This window comes from Scyliorhinus torazame, chromosome 5 (genome assembly GCF_047496885.1).
Source record: "Scyliorhinus torazame isolate Kashiwa2021f chromosome 5, sScyTor2.1, whole genome shotgun sequence".
Classification (NCBI taxonomy): Eukaryota; Metazoa; Chordata; class Chondrichthyes; order Carcharhiniformes; family Scyliorhinidae; genus Scyliorhinus; species Scyliorhinus torazame.
This window is the reverse complement of record NC_092711.1, coordinates 285,790,641-285,806,322: the sequence shown is the minus strand read 5'-3', so window position 1 is coordinate 285,806,322 and position 15,682 is coordinate 285,790,641. Positions and strand designations below refer to the sequence as shown.

At 47.3% G+C, this 15,682-nt stretch overlaps 1 protein-coding gene across 1 annotated transcript in view; it reads left to right on the top strand.

Moving 5' to 3' along the window:
- LOC140421176 (ras-like protein family member 11A-like) overlaps positions 1-14,676 on the top strand; it is a 30,118-nt gene extending 15,442 nt beyond the window's left edge. Inside the window, exons 2-4 of the mRNA XM_072505669.1 lie at positions 1,268-1,324; positions 2,420-2,499; positions 11,730-14,676. Coding sequence (XP_072361770.1) covers positions 1,268-1,324; positions 2,420-2,499; positions 11,730-12,197 — 605 coding nt within the window. The 3' untranslated portion in view covers positions 12,198-14,676. The remainder of the gene's footprint in view (positions 1-1,267; positions 1,325-2,419; positions 2,500-11,729) is intronic.
- The last annotated feature ends 1,006 nt before the right edge of the window (positions 14,677-15,682 follow it).

The following is a 15,682-nucleotide window of genomic DNA, read 5'->3' as shown; positions in this document are numbered from 1 at the left end:
CGGCATGCTTGCCTTCATTGGCCGGGGCATTGAGTATAAGAATTGGCAAGTCATGTTGCAGCTGTATAGAACCTTAGTTAGGCCACACTTGGAGTATAGTGTTCAATTCTGGTCGCCACACTACCAGAAGGATGTGGAGGCTTTAGAGAGGGTGCAGAAGAGATTTACCAGAATGTTGCCTGGTATGGAGGGCATTAGCTATGAGGAGCGATTGAATAAACTCGGTTTGTTCTCACTGGAACGAAGGAGGTTGAGTGGAGACCTGATAGAGGTATACAAAATTATGAGGGGCATAGACAGAGTGGATAGTCAGAGGCTTTTCCCCAGGGTAGAGGGGTCAATTACTAGGGGGCATAGGTTTAAGGTGAGAGGGGCAAGGTTTAGAGTAGATGTACGAGGCAAGTTTTTTACGCAGAGGGTAGTGGGTGCCTGGAACTCGCTACCGGAGGAGGTAGTGGAAGCAGGGACGATAGGGACATTTAAGGGGCATCTTGACAAATATATGAATAGGATGGGAATAGAAGGATACGGACCCAGGAAGTGTAGAAGATTGTAGTTTAGTCGGGCAGCATGGTCGGCACGGGCTTGGAGGGCCGAAGGGCCTGTTCCTGTGCTGTACATTTCTTTGTTCTTTGTTCTTGGTAGCTAGGAGTGCCTATCTCGTAGCGAGCGTTGACTTAAGACTTACTGGATATCGGCGGCAGTTGAACCGGTCACGGTCAAGGTTGGTTCGTGTTGCTGAGTGACCCGGTCAAGAAGAACGATTTGAACTTGCGGGCTTAACTTTATAGTCCCCAGGGGCTTCCCGCCTTTCGGGGCGGGCCCTGTACCTAGTTCCAGGTGATTGGACTTCGTTCCAATCGCTTGGTTCGATTTCTCCAATACTGGAGCGGTTCTCTGATCGATGGGCAGTCCTGAGGTGTCCGTTAACCTCTTTTGTGTTGGCTCCTGCTGGCGCCGGGGAGTCTGGCTTAGCTTTGTTTGTCCCAAATGTTGCGATTGTTCCCGGGGATTGCTTATTACTATGTAGATGGCTGTTACATTATTATGCAGATGGCTGCTTGTATCGATGCTGTCTGGGCTTTTGCAGAATTTAATACACAGTAACTTGCACCTGCTGGTTTCTGCCTGTGTTGGCTGAATTTCCCTGCAGCCTTTGCTGTTCTCCATTTTACATCGGGAGTTGGCCAACCCAGGTGGCTACAATATTGAGCGGAAAAGCTTTTTCATGTCGATTGAAAAGTTGCATTTCACATTTTTCTTGCAGCTTTGATTGTACGGTTTCTCACAAAACGATTCATTGGAGATTATGAACCAAACACAGGTATGTGTTACAGAGCATTTTATTTAAATAGAGAGAGGTTGCGAAACTCAGTGGTACAGAGGTATTAGGTTGTTCTGCTATGTAAATCACATATATGCAGCCACAGTAAATGATTAGGGAGGCAAATGTAATATTGCTGTTTATTGCAAGGGGAATAGAATATTAAAGTAGGGATGATTTTCTACAGTTATAATAAGAAGATTCACTCCCCTCATTCCTGGGATGAAAGACTTATCTTATGAGGAATGTTTGGATAGCTTGGGCCTGTGTCCATTGGGGTTTAGACGAATGATAGATAATCTTATTGAGCAAACAAAATAGGAGCAGAAGTAGGCCATGCGGTCACTCAAGCCTGCTTCGCTTCTTTAACAAGATCATGGTTGATCTCATTGTTTCTAATGCCAGATGACATAGGCACTGCCAGGGTGCCAGGTTGGCACTGCCAAGATGTAAAGCTGACATTTTTGATTGGGACGGGGGTGCCCTGCGTGGGTGTTGGGAGGGTGGGGGGCTCTCCTATAGTACGTTCGGCCTGGGTAGGGAGGTTGGGGATTGTCTCTGGGGCCTCAGAGATCAGGACGCCATTTAAAAATGCTGATCGCTCGTTACACTGGGGAGTCGGCGAGCGGAACTCCCCACTGTACAAAACGGGGCTATGTGGGGCCCCGGCTGCACGTGTCCCATTCAGGCCCCTTATACAACACAAGTATAGTTGAATAGCCATGTGTTTCTAGGCGCTGCGAGCGCCAGGAAACGCCCAGCCAAACACTCTCGCTATGAGACCTTGTTCCTTTTTGGGAGCATCGCGCCCGAAATGTTTCTTGAGTGTCATGAGGCTGACACTCGCGCTTCCCCAAATAGTGGTGGAGGCAGGGCCATCGAGATAGATGGATTCTTAACTAACAAGGGAGTCAAAGGCTATCCAGAGAAGGCAGGAAAGTGGAGTAAGGGCCACAATCAGAACAGCCATAATGTTATTGAATAGCAGGGTAGGTTTGAGGGGCTGAATGGCCTGATCCTAATTCATATATTCAGGTACTTTGTATTTGTCAATTTATTTTGAGTAGGTACTTGAACTTATTCTTTACATTTCAGGAGCTCTGTACTCGAGACAGATTAGCATCGATGGCGATCAAATTTCATTGCAAGTGCAAGACACTCCCTGTGCTAATCAGGTAGAATCAATTTCTCTATATTCTCCTTTTGGAACTTCTGCACTCAGAAGGTGTGGGCTGTTATTCCTGGAAATGAACACTTTCCATTTAGTCATACAATTGCAGCATTACTGTCAAGTGTACCAAGATTGAATGTAGAGTAAGACTCTCACCACTGTGCCCTGATAATGCATTAATTTCAAAAGAGGACCCCTCCAATTCTGGTATGGTTTTATTTCTAAGTCGCTAAATCAGCCTATTTGTGTGCTCCCTTAATGAGAGTCCCATTTCCTGATGAATTGAGGCAGTTTTATTTTTGGCCCAATCCAGGTAGATTGAAATCACTCGGTCAGTTTGTATAGATTCCGCACAGCAAACAGAAGAGGTATATTTGTTAATCAGCTGGATTAAAACAATTATCAGATCTAGCTTTATATAATCAGAGGCAGAAAGAATTGAGGTGCATTGAAACAATGGCAAAAAGACAATGATATTCTTCCTGCCTGTTGTCTTTCCTTCAGCAAACCGAGCTATTTGATTTTAAATCAATTTGTATATAAAGGCTAGTTTAAAGATTTTAGTACACTATTAGTAAACTCTAAAGAAGATCAAACCAGTTCAAAAAATTATAGTTAATGTTTAAGAGCCTCTTCATTTAAAGTAATCTTTTGCAATCAACCCGATTGGGGGGTGGGAGGTTACATTGTCAATTTTCCTGTCCCCGGTAACCGGGTCAATGATGAACCTGCACCAGCTTCAGCGGGGCTGCCCCACAGCCATTTAATGCTCAGAGGAGTGGGAAGTGGCTCTGGGCGATGCCCTCATTTGAGAGGGACTCTCACCGCCTGGGGTTTCTGGCCATTCAAAAGGCTGGCAGTTATAAAATTCAATTTATGGGATGTGGGCATCGGTGGCTAGGCCAGCATTTATTGCCCAGCCCTAGTTGCCCATCAGAAGGTGGTGGTGAGCTACCTTTTTGAACTGCTACAGTCCCTGAGATATATGTACACCCACAGTGTTGTTAGGGAGGGAATTCCAGGCTTTTGACCCAGCGATAGTGAAGAAATGGTGATGCATTTCCTTGGTGGAGGGTAGGCATCAAATAGGCCCGGGAGGAGACCCCTCCTCCCTTTCCCACCAATAGCCTAAGGAGTGGTACCTGGCCAGATTCAAAATGAACTCCCTTGTCTGCCTCTACAGGAAAAACTGTGGGCTGGGAAGATACCTGTGGTAATTGTCCCTTTTAAGGGCAACAAAGCAGAGTCCCCTGGCTTGGGGTCCCAGTCGGGACCGAGTGGGTAATCACCTCCCAGGGGGTGGAGTCTCGTCTTGGGCAGAGAGACATATAGGGACATAGGTGCAGCCATATGACTGCTGTAGGTTGCTGAACAATTCATCTTTTTTCATTTTCACTCATGAAATCTCTGAAAGTGCATCATTACATCTGGCAACGTATAAAAGAATAAAATTATCACAACACTGCCTCTGGCCTAACACGCATGAGTCCCTGTTTAATTGAAGTCTGGGGGGAAAAACTACTCACCCGAATGCCTCTCTTTGGCAAATATATCCATTTGAGATGTTGAGATATTGCCAGAGCCTGAGTGTTATAGAATCAGAGAAGCTGGACAGACCCCAGGGTCAGAATCCACACGAACGGTGAGTTAAATGCTGAAACATACCTCCACTAACATTGTAAATTAGGAGTTGGTCTTGGAGGGTCAGTGCATAGGAAAGGCTGAGGGACAGACCCAGAACAAATCTGAATTGGTTGGTACAGTCAAACGTTTAGAAGGGGAAGTATAAAAAAAAAAGAGAAAATAACTCTGCAAAGCAAGAGCTGTGGCGTGGCTTTAAGTTTTTAAAAAAAAGTTGCTGCAACATTTTTTGGTCAGCCCGCAGTTAAGAAGAAATTATCATAACGGTTGTGCAAAAAGTTGTTTAATCTGCTGCACAATACCCCATTCCCAATAGTGCCCCCCCCCCAACCCCGATGCACTCAGTGATCCTCAACGTGCCTGGCCCTCCTAGCTCTACCACTACATCTTGGTGTTTCCCCAAGATGCACAGCTGAGGTGGAGCCAGCCAGCTGCTTACCTCGTCCCGTGGCCCTCGATGCCCCTGGAGGGCGTTCTCTGGAGCTGGAGCGCCCCGGCATACTAGTCGGTGACACATGCACTGCCGTGCCACCCTGTCCTGTGTGCTGCCTGCAAGACGTGGCCTCATCAGAGAGGTGAACCCGGGGAAGCTGGTGCCCACCATGCCCACACCTTGCGACGGATATGGCCTGGCACCCAGTGTCCCTTCTCCCGATCGGTGCCCACAGGAACCTGGGGTTCACCTTGGGATGGAGGGGTAGCTGGTTCGAGCCCCAGCTGACCCTACATCGTCTGGCTATGCCAGCCTTGTCAGTTCCCCATGGTCCGCACCATGGTATCGATGCCCTCGGCGATGCACCTCAGCCACTGGGACATGCTCTACAGTGCCTCAGCCATGCCCATCTGGGACAAGCTTCGCCGAGCCTCGACCATTCTTATTTGAGAGCGGGACATGCCCCGCAGAACCTCATCAAGGTCTGCCTGATACTGGGTGACATCTCCCAGCGAGGCAGACATACTGGCGAGACCCTCAGCAATGGCTGTCACCAACCAGGCGTTGCCTTGGACATCTTCATAATGGTGCTGATGTTGTGCACCAGGCCCTCCACTGCGGTCGCCATCTAGCAGTGTTGGCCTCAGTGCCACTCATTGCTGGTGCCATCTCCTGCGCCCATAGCCTCTGCGGCACCTCCAAGCAGCTGTGGATCTGCTGGAGTGACTCTTGCATCTCCCTCTGAATGTCCCGGCCACTCCCTATCGTCTCCATCAGCTCAGGGTAATCGTGTTCCAGAGGCTTAGCATCAGGCTGGCATCCAGCAGCCCTCTGACTGCTGTCTCACCTAGAGGTTCCTGCCTCCACCTGATGTACATCTAGATTGGGCCCCAGGTGCCTGACAACTAGCATGTCCCACCGAGATGTGTGTATCTGCGCTGATGGAGGGTGAGGATGACAGCTGTGCCACGAACACGGTTGCATTCTCGGAGCTCTCCTCCGATGTTTTCTCCTCGGACGTAGGAGAGGGTGCTACCCGGGATGGGTCGGTGCCGTCGGCTGGAGGATCTGCAGGAGAATGGACATGTGGTCAGTGGGAGGGATGGGTCAGTCAGTAAGGCAATCACTACCCACATTTGACAGGTCCTCCGGGTGGAGCCCGGTGGTTCCTCACCTCTGTGGCCCGCTCCTCGAAGGAGGTGAGAATTCTCAAGTCCGGCACCCCACTGCCAGACTGGGCTCTCTCCCGTCGATTGTGGGAGAGCTTTTCCTGAAGAGATACAGAGGGCATTGTTAGCTACACGCATGGTTCTGTGATGGGAGAGGGGGTTTGAAGCAATAGCACTAACCACTGCATCACTGTGCTGCCCATGAAAATAGTTCATGACTCACAACAAAAATATAACCCAGTGAGGAAGAAGGGTTCTAGGAAGGGGATAAATCAACCATGGTTAATCAAGGAAGTGAAGGATAGTATTAAACTGAAAGAGAAAATATATAATGTGGCAAAGATTAGTGGTAAACCAGAAGATTAGGAAAGTTTAAAAAACAACAAAAGATGAGCAAATAAAAGAGGGAGAAGATAAACTGAGGGTAAACTGGCAAGTAATATAAAAACAGTCAGCAAGGTCTTCTTTAAATATATAAAAAGGGGGCAGCACGGTGGTGCAGTGCTACCTCACGGCGCCGAGGTTCCAGGTTCAATCCCGGCTCTAGGTGACTGTCCGTGTGGAGTTTGCACATTCTCCCCGTTGTCATGTGAGAGTACCTTTCAGAAATGGGTGTTTATAAATGGGTGTGTATATAAATATCTGTAGTGAGAGTACCTTTAAGAAATGGGTGTTTACTACTGCAGTGATGTCAGAGAGTGAGTGGAGCTGGGCTGTCTGTCAGCTTTTTACTTTGTTTTAGGCTGTTTGCTGCAGGGTGTGTTTTAGTTTCGTTTTCAGAGCTGGATAGCTGCAGTCACAGCCAGAAGGTGTATTATAGTCTCTCTCTGTAATCTAAAGACTGTAAATCGATCCTGGTGATTTAAAACTAATAACAGTAGTGACTTTAACCTGATGTGCTTCTGGTAAAAGGTGTTTTAAGTCTTCTGGATGTTAAAAGGAAAGCTTAAAGGATTACTTAGTGTTGTATTCTTTGGGGGTTGTATTTGAATTAATGGTTGCTAAGATGTTCACTGTATGTTTTAAAAAGGTTAACTTGAGTTCATAGAATAAACATTCTTTTGCTTTAAAAAATACTTTTCCATTTCTGCTGTGCCACACCTGTAGAGTGGGCTGTGTGCTCCCCACACCACAATCTATTGTAAGTTGTGGGTCAGGTGAACTCCATGATACACTTTGGGGTTCTCTAAACCCTGGCCCATAACAACGTGTTTGTGTGGGTTTTGCCCCCACAACCCAAAGATGTGCAGGGTAGGTGGATTGGCCATGCTAAATTGCCCCTTAATTGGAAAAAATGAATTGGAAACTCTAAATTTATTTTTCAAAAATATATAAAAAGGAAGAGAGAGACCAAAGTGAACATAAGCATGAAACATGGGAAATAATAATGGGAACCAGGAAATGGCAGAGGAGTGAAACAGATACTTTGCGTCAGTCTTCACCTTAATAACATTCCAAAAATAAATAATCAAGGGGGAGAGGAAATAAATACAATAATAATCACCTAATTTACTAGGTAAACTAATGGGGCTAAAGGCAGATAGGTCCCCTGGTCCTGATGGGATGCATCCCAGGATATTTAGTTACAGAGATGGGTGCACTGGTAGTAATCTTCTAAGAATCCGTTCAATTCTGGAAAAGTTTCAGATGATTGGAAAACTAGCAATGTATAACCTTTATTCAATAAAGGAGGGAGAAATCAGTGCTCCCAGGGCTGGTCAAGGCGGAGTACTCCGCAATCGTAATCTCCGACCACGCTCCACATTACATGGATGTTAGGTTGGAGACAGGCAGTACCCAATGTCCCACATGGATGTTGGACACTGCCCTACTGGCCGACAAGGCATTCAGCGAGAGGGTGTTGGCGCACCAGCTGAGAAAGCAGGCAGCCACCATAGAGATTGCGCAAATTAGGGACAACAGGAGCACGCTAGAAATGGACCCAGACAAGGTTAACAAGACCTTCGAAGGCTTTTACCGGGGACTGTACACCTCAGAGCCCCCACCAGAGGACTTGGGGATAAAACAGTCCCTCGATGGACTGGACATGCCAGTCGTGGGGGAGGACAGAAAACGGGGCCTGGGAGCACTACTAGAACTATGAGAGATCTTGCAGAGTATAAACTCCAGGCAGGCGGGGAAGGCACCGGGACCAGACGGGTTCCCAGCAGACCTCTACAAAACATTTGTGACGGCACTGGCCCCGCACCTGCGGGAGATGTTCACAGACTCGCTGGCGAGGGGCACACTGCCACCTTCGCTAGCACAAACCTCAATCTCGCTAATACCTAAGAAAGACAAATACCCGACTGAATGTGGTTCATACAGAACCATCTCGCTACTGAACGTAGACGGCAAAATATTGGCCAAGATCCTAGCCAAAAGACTAGAAGACTGCATACCAGAGATGGTCGCAGAGGATCAAACGGGCTTTGTCAAAGGTAGACAGCGAACATCAAACATCAGGCACCTGCTGAAGGTGATCATGACCCCATCCGGGGACAGAGCACCTGAGGTGATTGTCTCTCTGGACGCAGAAAAGGCCTTCGACAGAATCGAGTGGAATTACCTTATAGAGGTGCTGGAGCGGTTCGGGCTCGGAAAAGGATTCACCTCATGGGTGAAGCCCCTGTACAATGCTCCCATGGCGAGACAAACAACACCAGCTCCCAGTACTTCCAGCTGCACAGGGGCACCAGGCAGGGATGCCCACTGTCCCCGCTGCTGTTCGCCCTAGCGATCGAATCATTAGCGATCGCTCTCAGAACAGCAAAAAACTGGAGGGGGAGCCAAAGAGGAGGCAGAGAGCATAGAGTCTAGCTCTACGCAGATGATCTGCTCCTCGACATCTCGGACCCACAAAGCAGCATCAAAGGAATCATCACGCTCCTGAAAGAGTTTGGTGCCTTCTCGGGCTACAAACTCAACATGAGCAAAAGTGAGATCTTCCCGGTGAACGCGCAAGGGGAGGGGCAGCACTGGTGGGACTGCCGTTTAAACAAGCCCAACACAAATTCCGCTACCTGGGGATCCAAATCACTTGTGTCTGGACCGGGATCCACAAATGGAACCTGACCAGTCTGACAGAGGAAGTCAAAAAGGACCTGCAGAGGTGGAACATACTCCCACCCTCCCTGGCACGCAGAGTACAGATGATCAAAATGAATGTACTGCCCAGATACCTCTTCCTACTAAAATCCATCCTGATCTATATCCCCAAGGCCTTTTTCAACGCACTGGACAAATTAATCAAGGAATTTGTATGGGGGGGAAAGATTGCTAGGATCACAAAGAAGGTCCTACAGAAAACAAAATCCAAGGGAGGGCTAGCCCTCCCAAACCTAAAATTCTACCACAGGGCAGCGACGGCAGAAAGAGTGATGGGATGGATAAAGGAGCCAGAGGCTGAGTGGGTGCATGCGGAGGAGGCCTCCTGCAAAGGAACCTCCCTCCGGGCCCTCGCCACGGCGGCACTCCCATCTCCGCCCATGAAATACTCCAGCAGCCCAGTGGTACTAGCCACCCTCCAGACGTGGAACCAACTACAGCAGCAATTCAGACTGACCGAAATGTCTGACAAAGCCCCCATCTGCAATAACCATAGGTTCACACCAGCACTCACCGACACCACCTTCAAAAAGGTGGAGACAGGACGGGGGGACATTGACAGTCAGGGACCTATTCACGGATGGTAGGATCAGAACACTAGATGAACTGAGGCAGAGATTCCAACTAGCTAAAGGCAACGAACTCCGATACCTGCAGTTTTAAAACTTCCTACGGAAGGAGGCAAGGACATACTCGCGACCACCACGACAGACACTATTAGAAAAACTACAGGATGCAGACATCCTAGGCAGAGGGAACTGTAGTGACATGTACGAACGACTGCTAGAGACGGCCGACACCGAACTGGACATGACAAGGAGGAAATGGGAGGAAGACTTGGGGTTCGAAATAGGGTGGGGACTCTGGAGCGTAGCACTGCATAGGGTCAACTCTACCTCGACATGCGCGAGGCTCAACCTAACGCAGCTAAAAGTGGTACATAGACCCCACTTGACCAGAACCCGAATGAGCAGGTTCTTCCCGGAGGTGGAGGATAGATGCGAACGGTGCCAAGGAGGCCCGGCCAACCCCGATCACATGTTCTGGTCTTGCCCCAGACTTGCTGGGTACTGGACAGCCTTCTTTGAGGCAATCAATGGGGTATCAGACCATCCAGATCTCTTCATGAGGAGGAGGGTGGACGCCCTTGCCTTTGCCTCCCTGATCACCTGCCGTAGAATCCTGCTTGGTTGGCGATCAGCAGCACCACCTAAAACTGCAGACTGGCTGTCCGACCTATCAGAATTTCTCCAAATGGAGCAAATCAAATTCACCATCCGTGGGTCGGAAGAGAGCTTCCACAAAACATGGGAGCCATTCACCCGACTGTTCCGAGACCTGTTTGTGGCCAACACATAAATAAATAAATAACCAGTAGCCAGGGGGAAATAGCTAGGACAAGATAGAAAGAGGAAAGCGAGGGGGTGGAGGGGAGGGGGGAGCAAGGCGAGGTACCAAAACCCAACAAGAGAAGATGGGGAACAACAGTGAAAAAGAGGGGAAGGGAGGGGGCATCAAGGAGAGAGGAGCTGGCGGGGGGATAGGGAGGATTGTAGGCTGAGCCAGCCAGACAGCAACAGACTGTAAATAGAGAAACCTAAGAAGGAACCTTTGTGACTGTACAATAAATGAAAACGAACAGCAATGCATATAATTTTGAAAAAGCCAATAAAAAGATTTTTATTAAAATAAAGGAGGGAGACCAAAAGCATGTGACTATAGACCAATTAGCCTAACTTCTGTCATTGGGAAAATCGGACCAGTACTGAATGGCATCCGGCTGGCGACTCCCTGGGGAGGGTATTCGATGTTGGGCGGCTGGTTGATCCTGGGTAGTTCTAAGTAGTAGGTTTAGTGGGTTGTGGGCAGTACGGTGGCACAGTGGTTACCACTGTTGCTTCACAGCGCCAGAGACCCAAGTTCAATTCCCGGCTTGGCTCGCTGTCTGGGCAGAGTCTGCACGTTCTCCCTGTGTCTGCATGGGATACCTCCGGGTGCTGCGGTTTCCTCCCACAAGTCACGAAAGACGTGCTTGTTAGGTGAATTGGTCATCCTGAATTCTCCCTCAGTGTACCCGAACAGGTGCAGCGACTAGGGGATTTTCACAGTCACTTCATTGCGGTGTTAATGTAAGCCTACTTATGACACTATTAAAGATTATTATTGTTATTATTAAGGCCTACTTACATGAGCGCGGCTTGATCACGCCAACGCCTTGCGGGACGTGGGTAGATCCCGTGAGGCATAGTGGCTGCCGGGAAGCCCGCGGGAGGCTTCACTCAGCATCTACCGGCTGCGTCATGCTCCTGTGTCTGGTAATCATTATTGTAGTTAATTGCAAATGTTGTTCTTTACTGTTGCCTTTCTTTTTGTGTGTTTTAAACGTTTAGTTGTCTGAATATTTTACCACACCGAGTTTCACCTCTTTTCTCACATTTTTCCAAGTCTCAAAAATAAGCTGTTAAGTACCGCTGTTCCAAATTTCCCTGCTGGGATTTGGGATGCCCTCACATTAACAGGGTTCAAAACAGCAGAGATCCATTCATCAAATGCAAATTACCTGTAATTGTTGCGATTATTTGAAATTTGACATTTGACCTTGGCAATGTGTCTGTCTTTTTAGCAATAACTCATTTTGACAATTGTAAATGGTGTCGGATGCAAAACCTGCCGACATTATAACAAGAGGCACAGTAGAATTTAGTGCCCAAAGGGTTACATTTGGAGAAAGAAAAAACACTTTGGAAACTTTTACTGAAACCAGAAGTGAGTCCAAAGATATGTTGTGCAGATTTGATTTGATGCAAGAATTGCAATGTGAATTTAGTTAACAAAGAAAAATAGAGGCTGTGTTTAAATGTTATCTTTGTATTCCTGCGACAGGGAGATGGAGACGATTCTCGCAATCCAGATGTTATAACCCGCTCGCTTCACTGGGCAGATGGATTTGTTTTCGTTTTTTCACTTACGGATCCAGAAAGCTGGAAAGCTCTCCGCCCACTTCATCAGCAAATCAGGAAAATCTATCCAAACACCAGACTCCCATTTGTGCTAATCGGAAACAAGGCTGACTTACCGCATGCACGGCAAGTGGAAACCAATGAAGGGATTCAGTTGGTAAATGAGATAGGGGGGACTTACTTTGAAGTTTCCGCCAGAGAAAATTACAATGAAGTCTATGATGCTTTCCACCAAGTCTGCCAAGAAGCCAGTAAAACAATGGGAAGCAATAATGGGGAGAAGAGAAGAGGGCTGCTTTTAGCCAGGCCCAAATCACCAAACATGCAAGACCTTGGAAGACGATTAAAACAGGCTCTTTCATCTAAAGTGAAATCCACTACATCTGTTTAAGACTTTTTTTGTGTGTGGGTAGGGGGGGTGGAGATTCCAAGCTGCAAGATTTCTTTTTTCTTTTGTTTACCTTGAGCATGAATAAGAATTCGGGTCAACACCGCAACCAGATGAACCCTCCGATGTTTTAAAGACTAACACACGAATAGAAAATAATTAGGCATTTTCAGTTTCTGTCCATCTTTTAAATACATAATTTAATTGCAGTTGGGCGAATACCTTTTGCCCTAGAATATGGATAACTGTTGTAATGTTTATGGTACAAACTGCGCACCATCACCTGCAGAAAGAGTTTGGGCAGGATTCTCAAGCCATGCCCGCCCAGCAACTGGAAATCCACGCCCGAGATGGATGGACCTTTACATGGTTCATATCTCGCTCATGGCGATCTTGCAGTGGATGGGATAGAAGAATCCGGCCCCTTGTTTCTTGTCAGTTTTCCACTATTTTCCATGAATTTGAAAACCATTCACAGCCTAAAACACGTGTGGGACATTTTGCATTATTATTTTTTGAAAAATGGGGTTCACAGAGATATGGGAGCTCTCCTGAGTGCCTAGATGGTAAATATGCTGCAAAGTGTAAATCATGCCATAGAGACCAGGAAGGTTCGTACTTCTACTGCTCTTTCAAAGTGCCAGAACAGACACGATGGACTGAAGGGCCTCTTTCTGTGCTGTAAATTTCTATGATTCACTTTGTGCCTGTTATCTGATCTCAGTTGGAGCAACCATCGAGTTTCTACAATTGTCCTCAATGCTCCAGTTCAAGGAAAATAAAAATATCAGCTGATTATTATCCAGTGATACCTGCTGAAAAATATGAATAGATGTTTATCTGGTCATGACAGGATTGTATTTGGCTGTGATGCACCAGAAGCTGAATAGTTTGCTGTCACTTACTGCCAAGCCTCACTCGGTCGTGAATAATATCCACTTGGAAGCAGAGAAATTTGCCCAACAGACAGTTTGTTCATGTTTCATTGCAATCAGCTGACATCAAAAATAAATTACTATTTGTAAAACTACCATTTCATTCCAAATCCTAGCAGATCGGAACTGAGCATAAATAATGAAATAGTGGTGAATTTTTTTTTTAAACTATGAATATTGTTTCAATTTGAATAATTGCCTTCACTTTGGGCATTAGGAGATGGAAATTGTTCAAAATGATGTGTGTTATATCATAGGGCTGAATGTTATGATTTCCACCCCCCCCCCCCACCCCCACCCTGCATTGGCATCTTTGAAGTTGAGGGGGGGGGGTGCTTGCAAAATAAAAATGGTGGCCTTCCCACAGACACCTGACCTTTCTCCCACCAGAGGCCAAGAGCATCCCACCTCCATAGGTCCCCCTTTACCACCTCCACAGTCTTCTGTGATAAGAATTCCACAGGTTTCCTATCCTTTGAGTGAAGAAATGTTTCATCCCAGTCCGAAATGATCTATCCATATCCTGAGAATGTGTCCCTTGGTTCTAGATTCCCCAACCAGGGAAAATATCCTTCCTGCATCTAGTTTGTCCAACCCGGTTAGAATTTTATACGTTTCTGTTATAACCCACATGAAACCATGGTGTCAGAGCAATTATTCTTCCTGTGAGACTTATTGAGTACAAGTTCCCCCGCTGAAGGGCAGGATGCCCATGGACAGGGTAATAGACAAAGTCGGCCATTTTGGAACCAACACCTCAGGCCCTGCTGGGATCTGAAGAGTATTGTAACCTATTAGTACTTTGCAATAAAAATAGTTTCTATTTATCCACTCACCTCAGACTCATCTGTGGTCACTAAAGTTTCAATCAAACCTCCTCTCATCCTTTAAAATCTAGTGAATACAGGCCCAGACGAAACAATCTCCTCATAGGACAGTCCTGTCAACCCAGGCATCAGCCTAGTGAATCTCTGCTGCACTCCCTCTACGGCACGTATATCCTTTCTTAGGTAGGTAGACCAAAACTGCATGCAGTACTCCAAGGCTCTGTATAACTGCAGTAAGATCTTTCTATCTGAACTCAAATCCTTTCGCAATGAAAGCCAACTTACCATTTGCCTTCCTAATTGCTTGCTGCATCTGCCTCTCTCTCCACTTTCATTAACTGTTGTACGAGGACACTCCGATCCCTTTGTACATTCACACTCCCCGATATATTACCCTTTAAATAATTCTCGACCTTTCTGTTTTTCATACCGAAGTGTATAACTTCACATTTAACCACGTGTACTGCATCTGCCAAGTGTTTGCCCACTCACTCAAAGCCTCCTCACAACTCACAATTCTGCCCAGTTTTATGTTGTGAGCAAACTTGGAAATGTTACATTTGGTTCCCTCATCCAGGTCATTTATATATAACTTGAACATGTACAAGCAGTCCCCAGAGTCCAGGACTAAATAAGTACAGTAGGTCTCACAGCAGGGAAGTGAAACTTGAGGTGGATGAGGCGAAGGAGGTTGGTGTGGGTCTTTGTAGAGGGGGGGGGGGGGGGGGGGGGTGCGGTAGGAGGCACCTGCTGGAGGTAGGAGGCAGATCCTGTGGGAAAGCACCCACCATGGACAGGAGACCATTGAAGGAGCTGCCCAAACACACTCACCCCTGTTCCTGCTTAAAGGCCCGAGCAGGGTGACCGTCTGGAAACCCCCATGCCCCTGAACATCTCCCACCAGCCTCCAAACTCTGGGAAACGGCATTTCAGTGGTCGTTAATTGTCCACTTGAGCGAGGGCACACTGACCTCGGCCTCACCCATCCTACCATAAAATATCGGGCTGAGGTGGGTGGGAGGATGGAAGGCCATCTAGGGAATTTAATGGCCCCACCCCCAATCTGCAAACCCACTGGTTGGGGAGCATAAAATGTAGCCCTAAGTAATCAAGTAAAATCTGCTAGACCTGTCACGGTATGGTTTCAACATTGTGTTGATCGGTACTGTAGAGCAATTTCCTGAAGCTCTCTCTCTAACACGTTTACAACTTTCTGCATTTTCTTTTTTGCTCTTTTCCCAACCAAGTAAGTTTGTAAAAACTATAAAAAACATTATGGACAATCGGGCAGCACGGTGGCACAGTGAGTTAGCCCTGGTGCCTCACGGCGCCGAGATCCCAGGTTCGATTCCGGCTCTCGGTCACTGTCCGTGTGGAGTTTGCGCATTCTCCCCATGTTTGCATGGGTTTCACCCCCACAACCCAAAGATGTGCAGGCTAGGTGGATTGGCCACACTAAATTGCCCCTAAATTGGAAAAAATGAATTGGGTACTCTAAATTGTTTTTAAAAATCATTCTGGACAAGATTCTCTGGCCTCCCTGCGGTGTGTTTCTTGCCAGCGGGAAGCAGTCTGCTGTTGGCCAGTGGCGAGACCATCTGGTCCCACCACTGTCAATGGGATTTCCCATTGAATCCACACCATATCGCAGGGAAACCCACAGTGGGGGGGCACCATTGGGACCGGAAGATCCCACTGGTGGGAACAGCTGGAAGGTCTCGCCCTA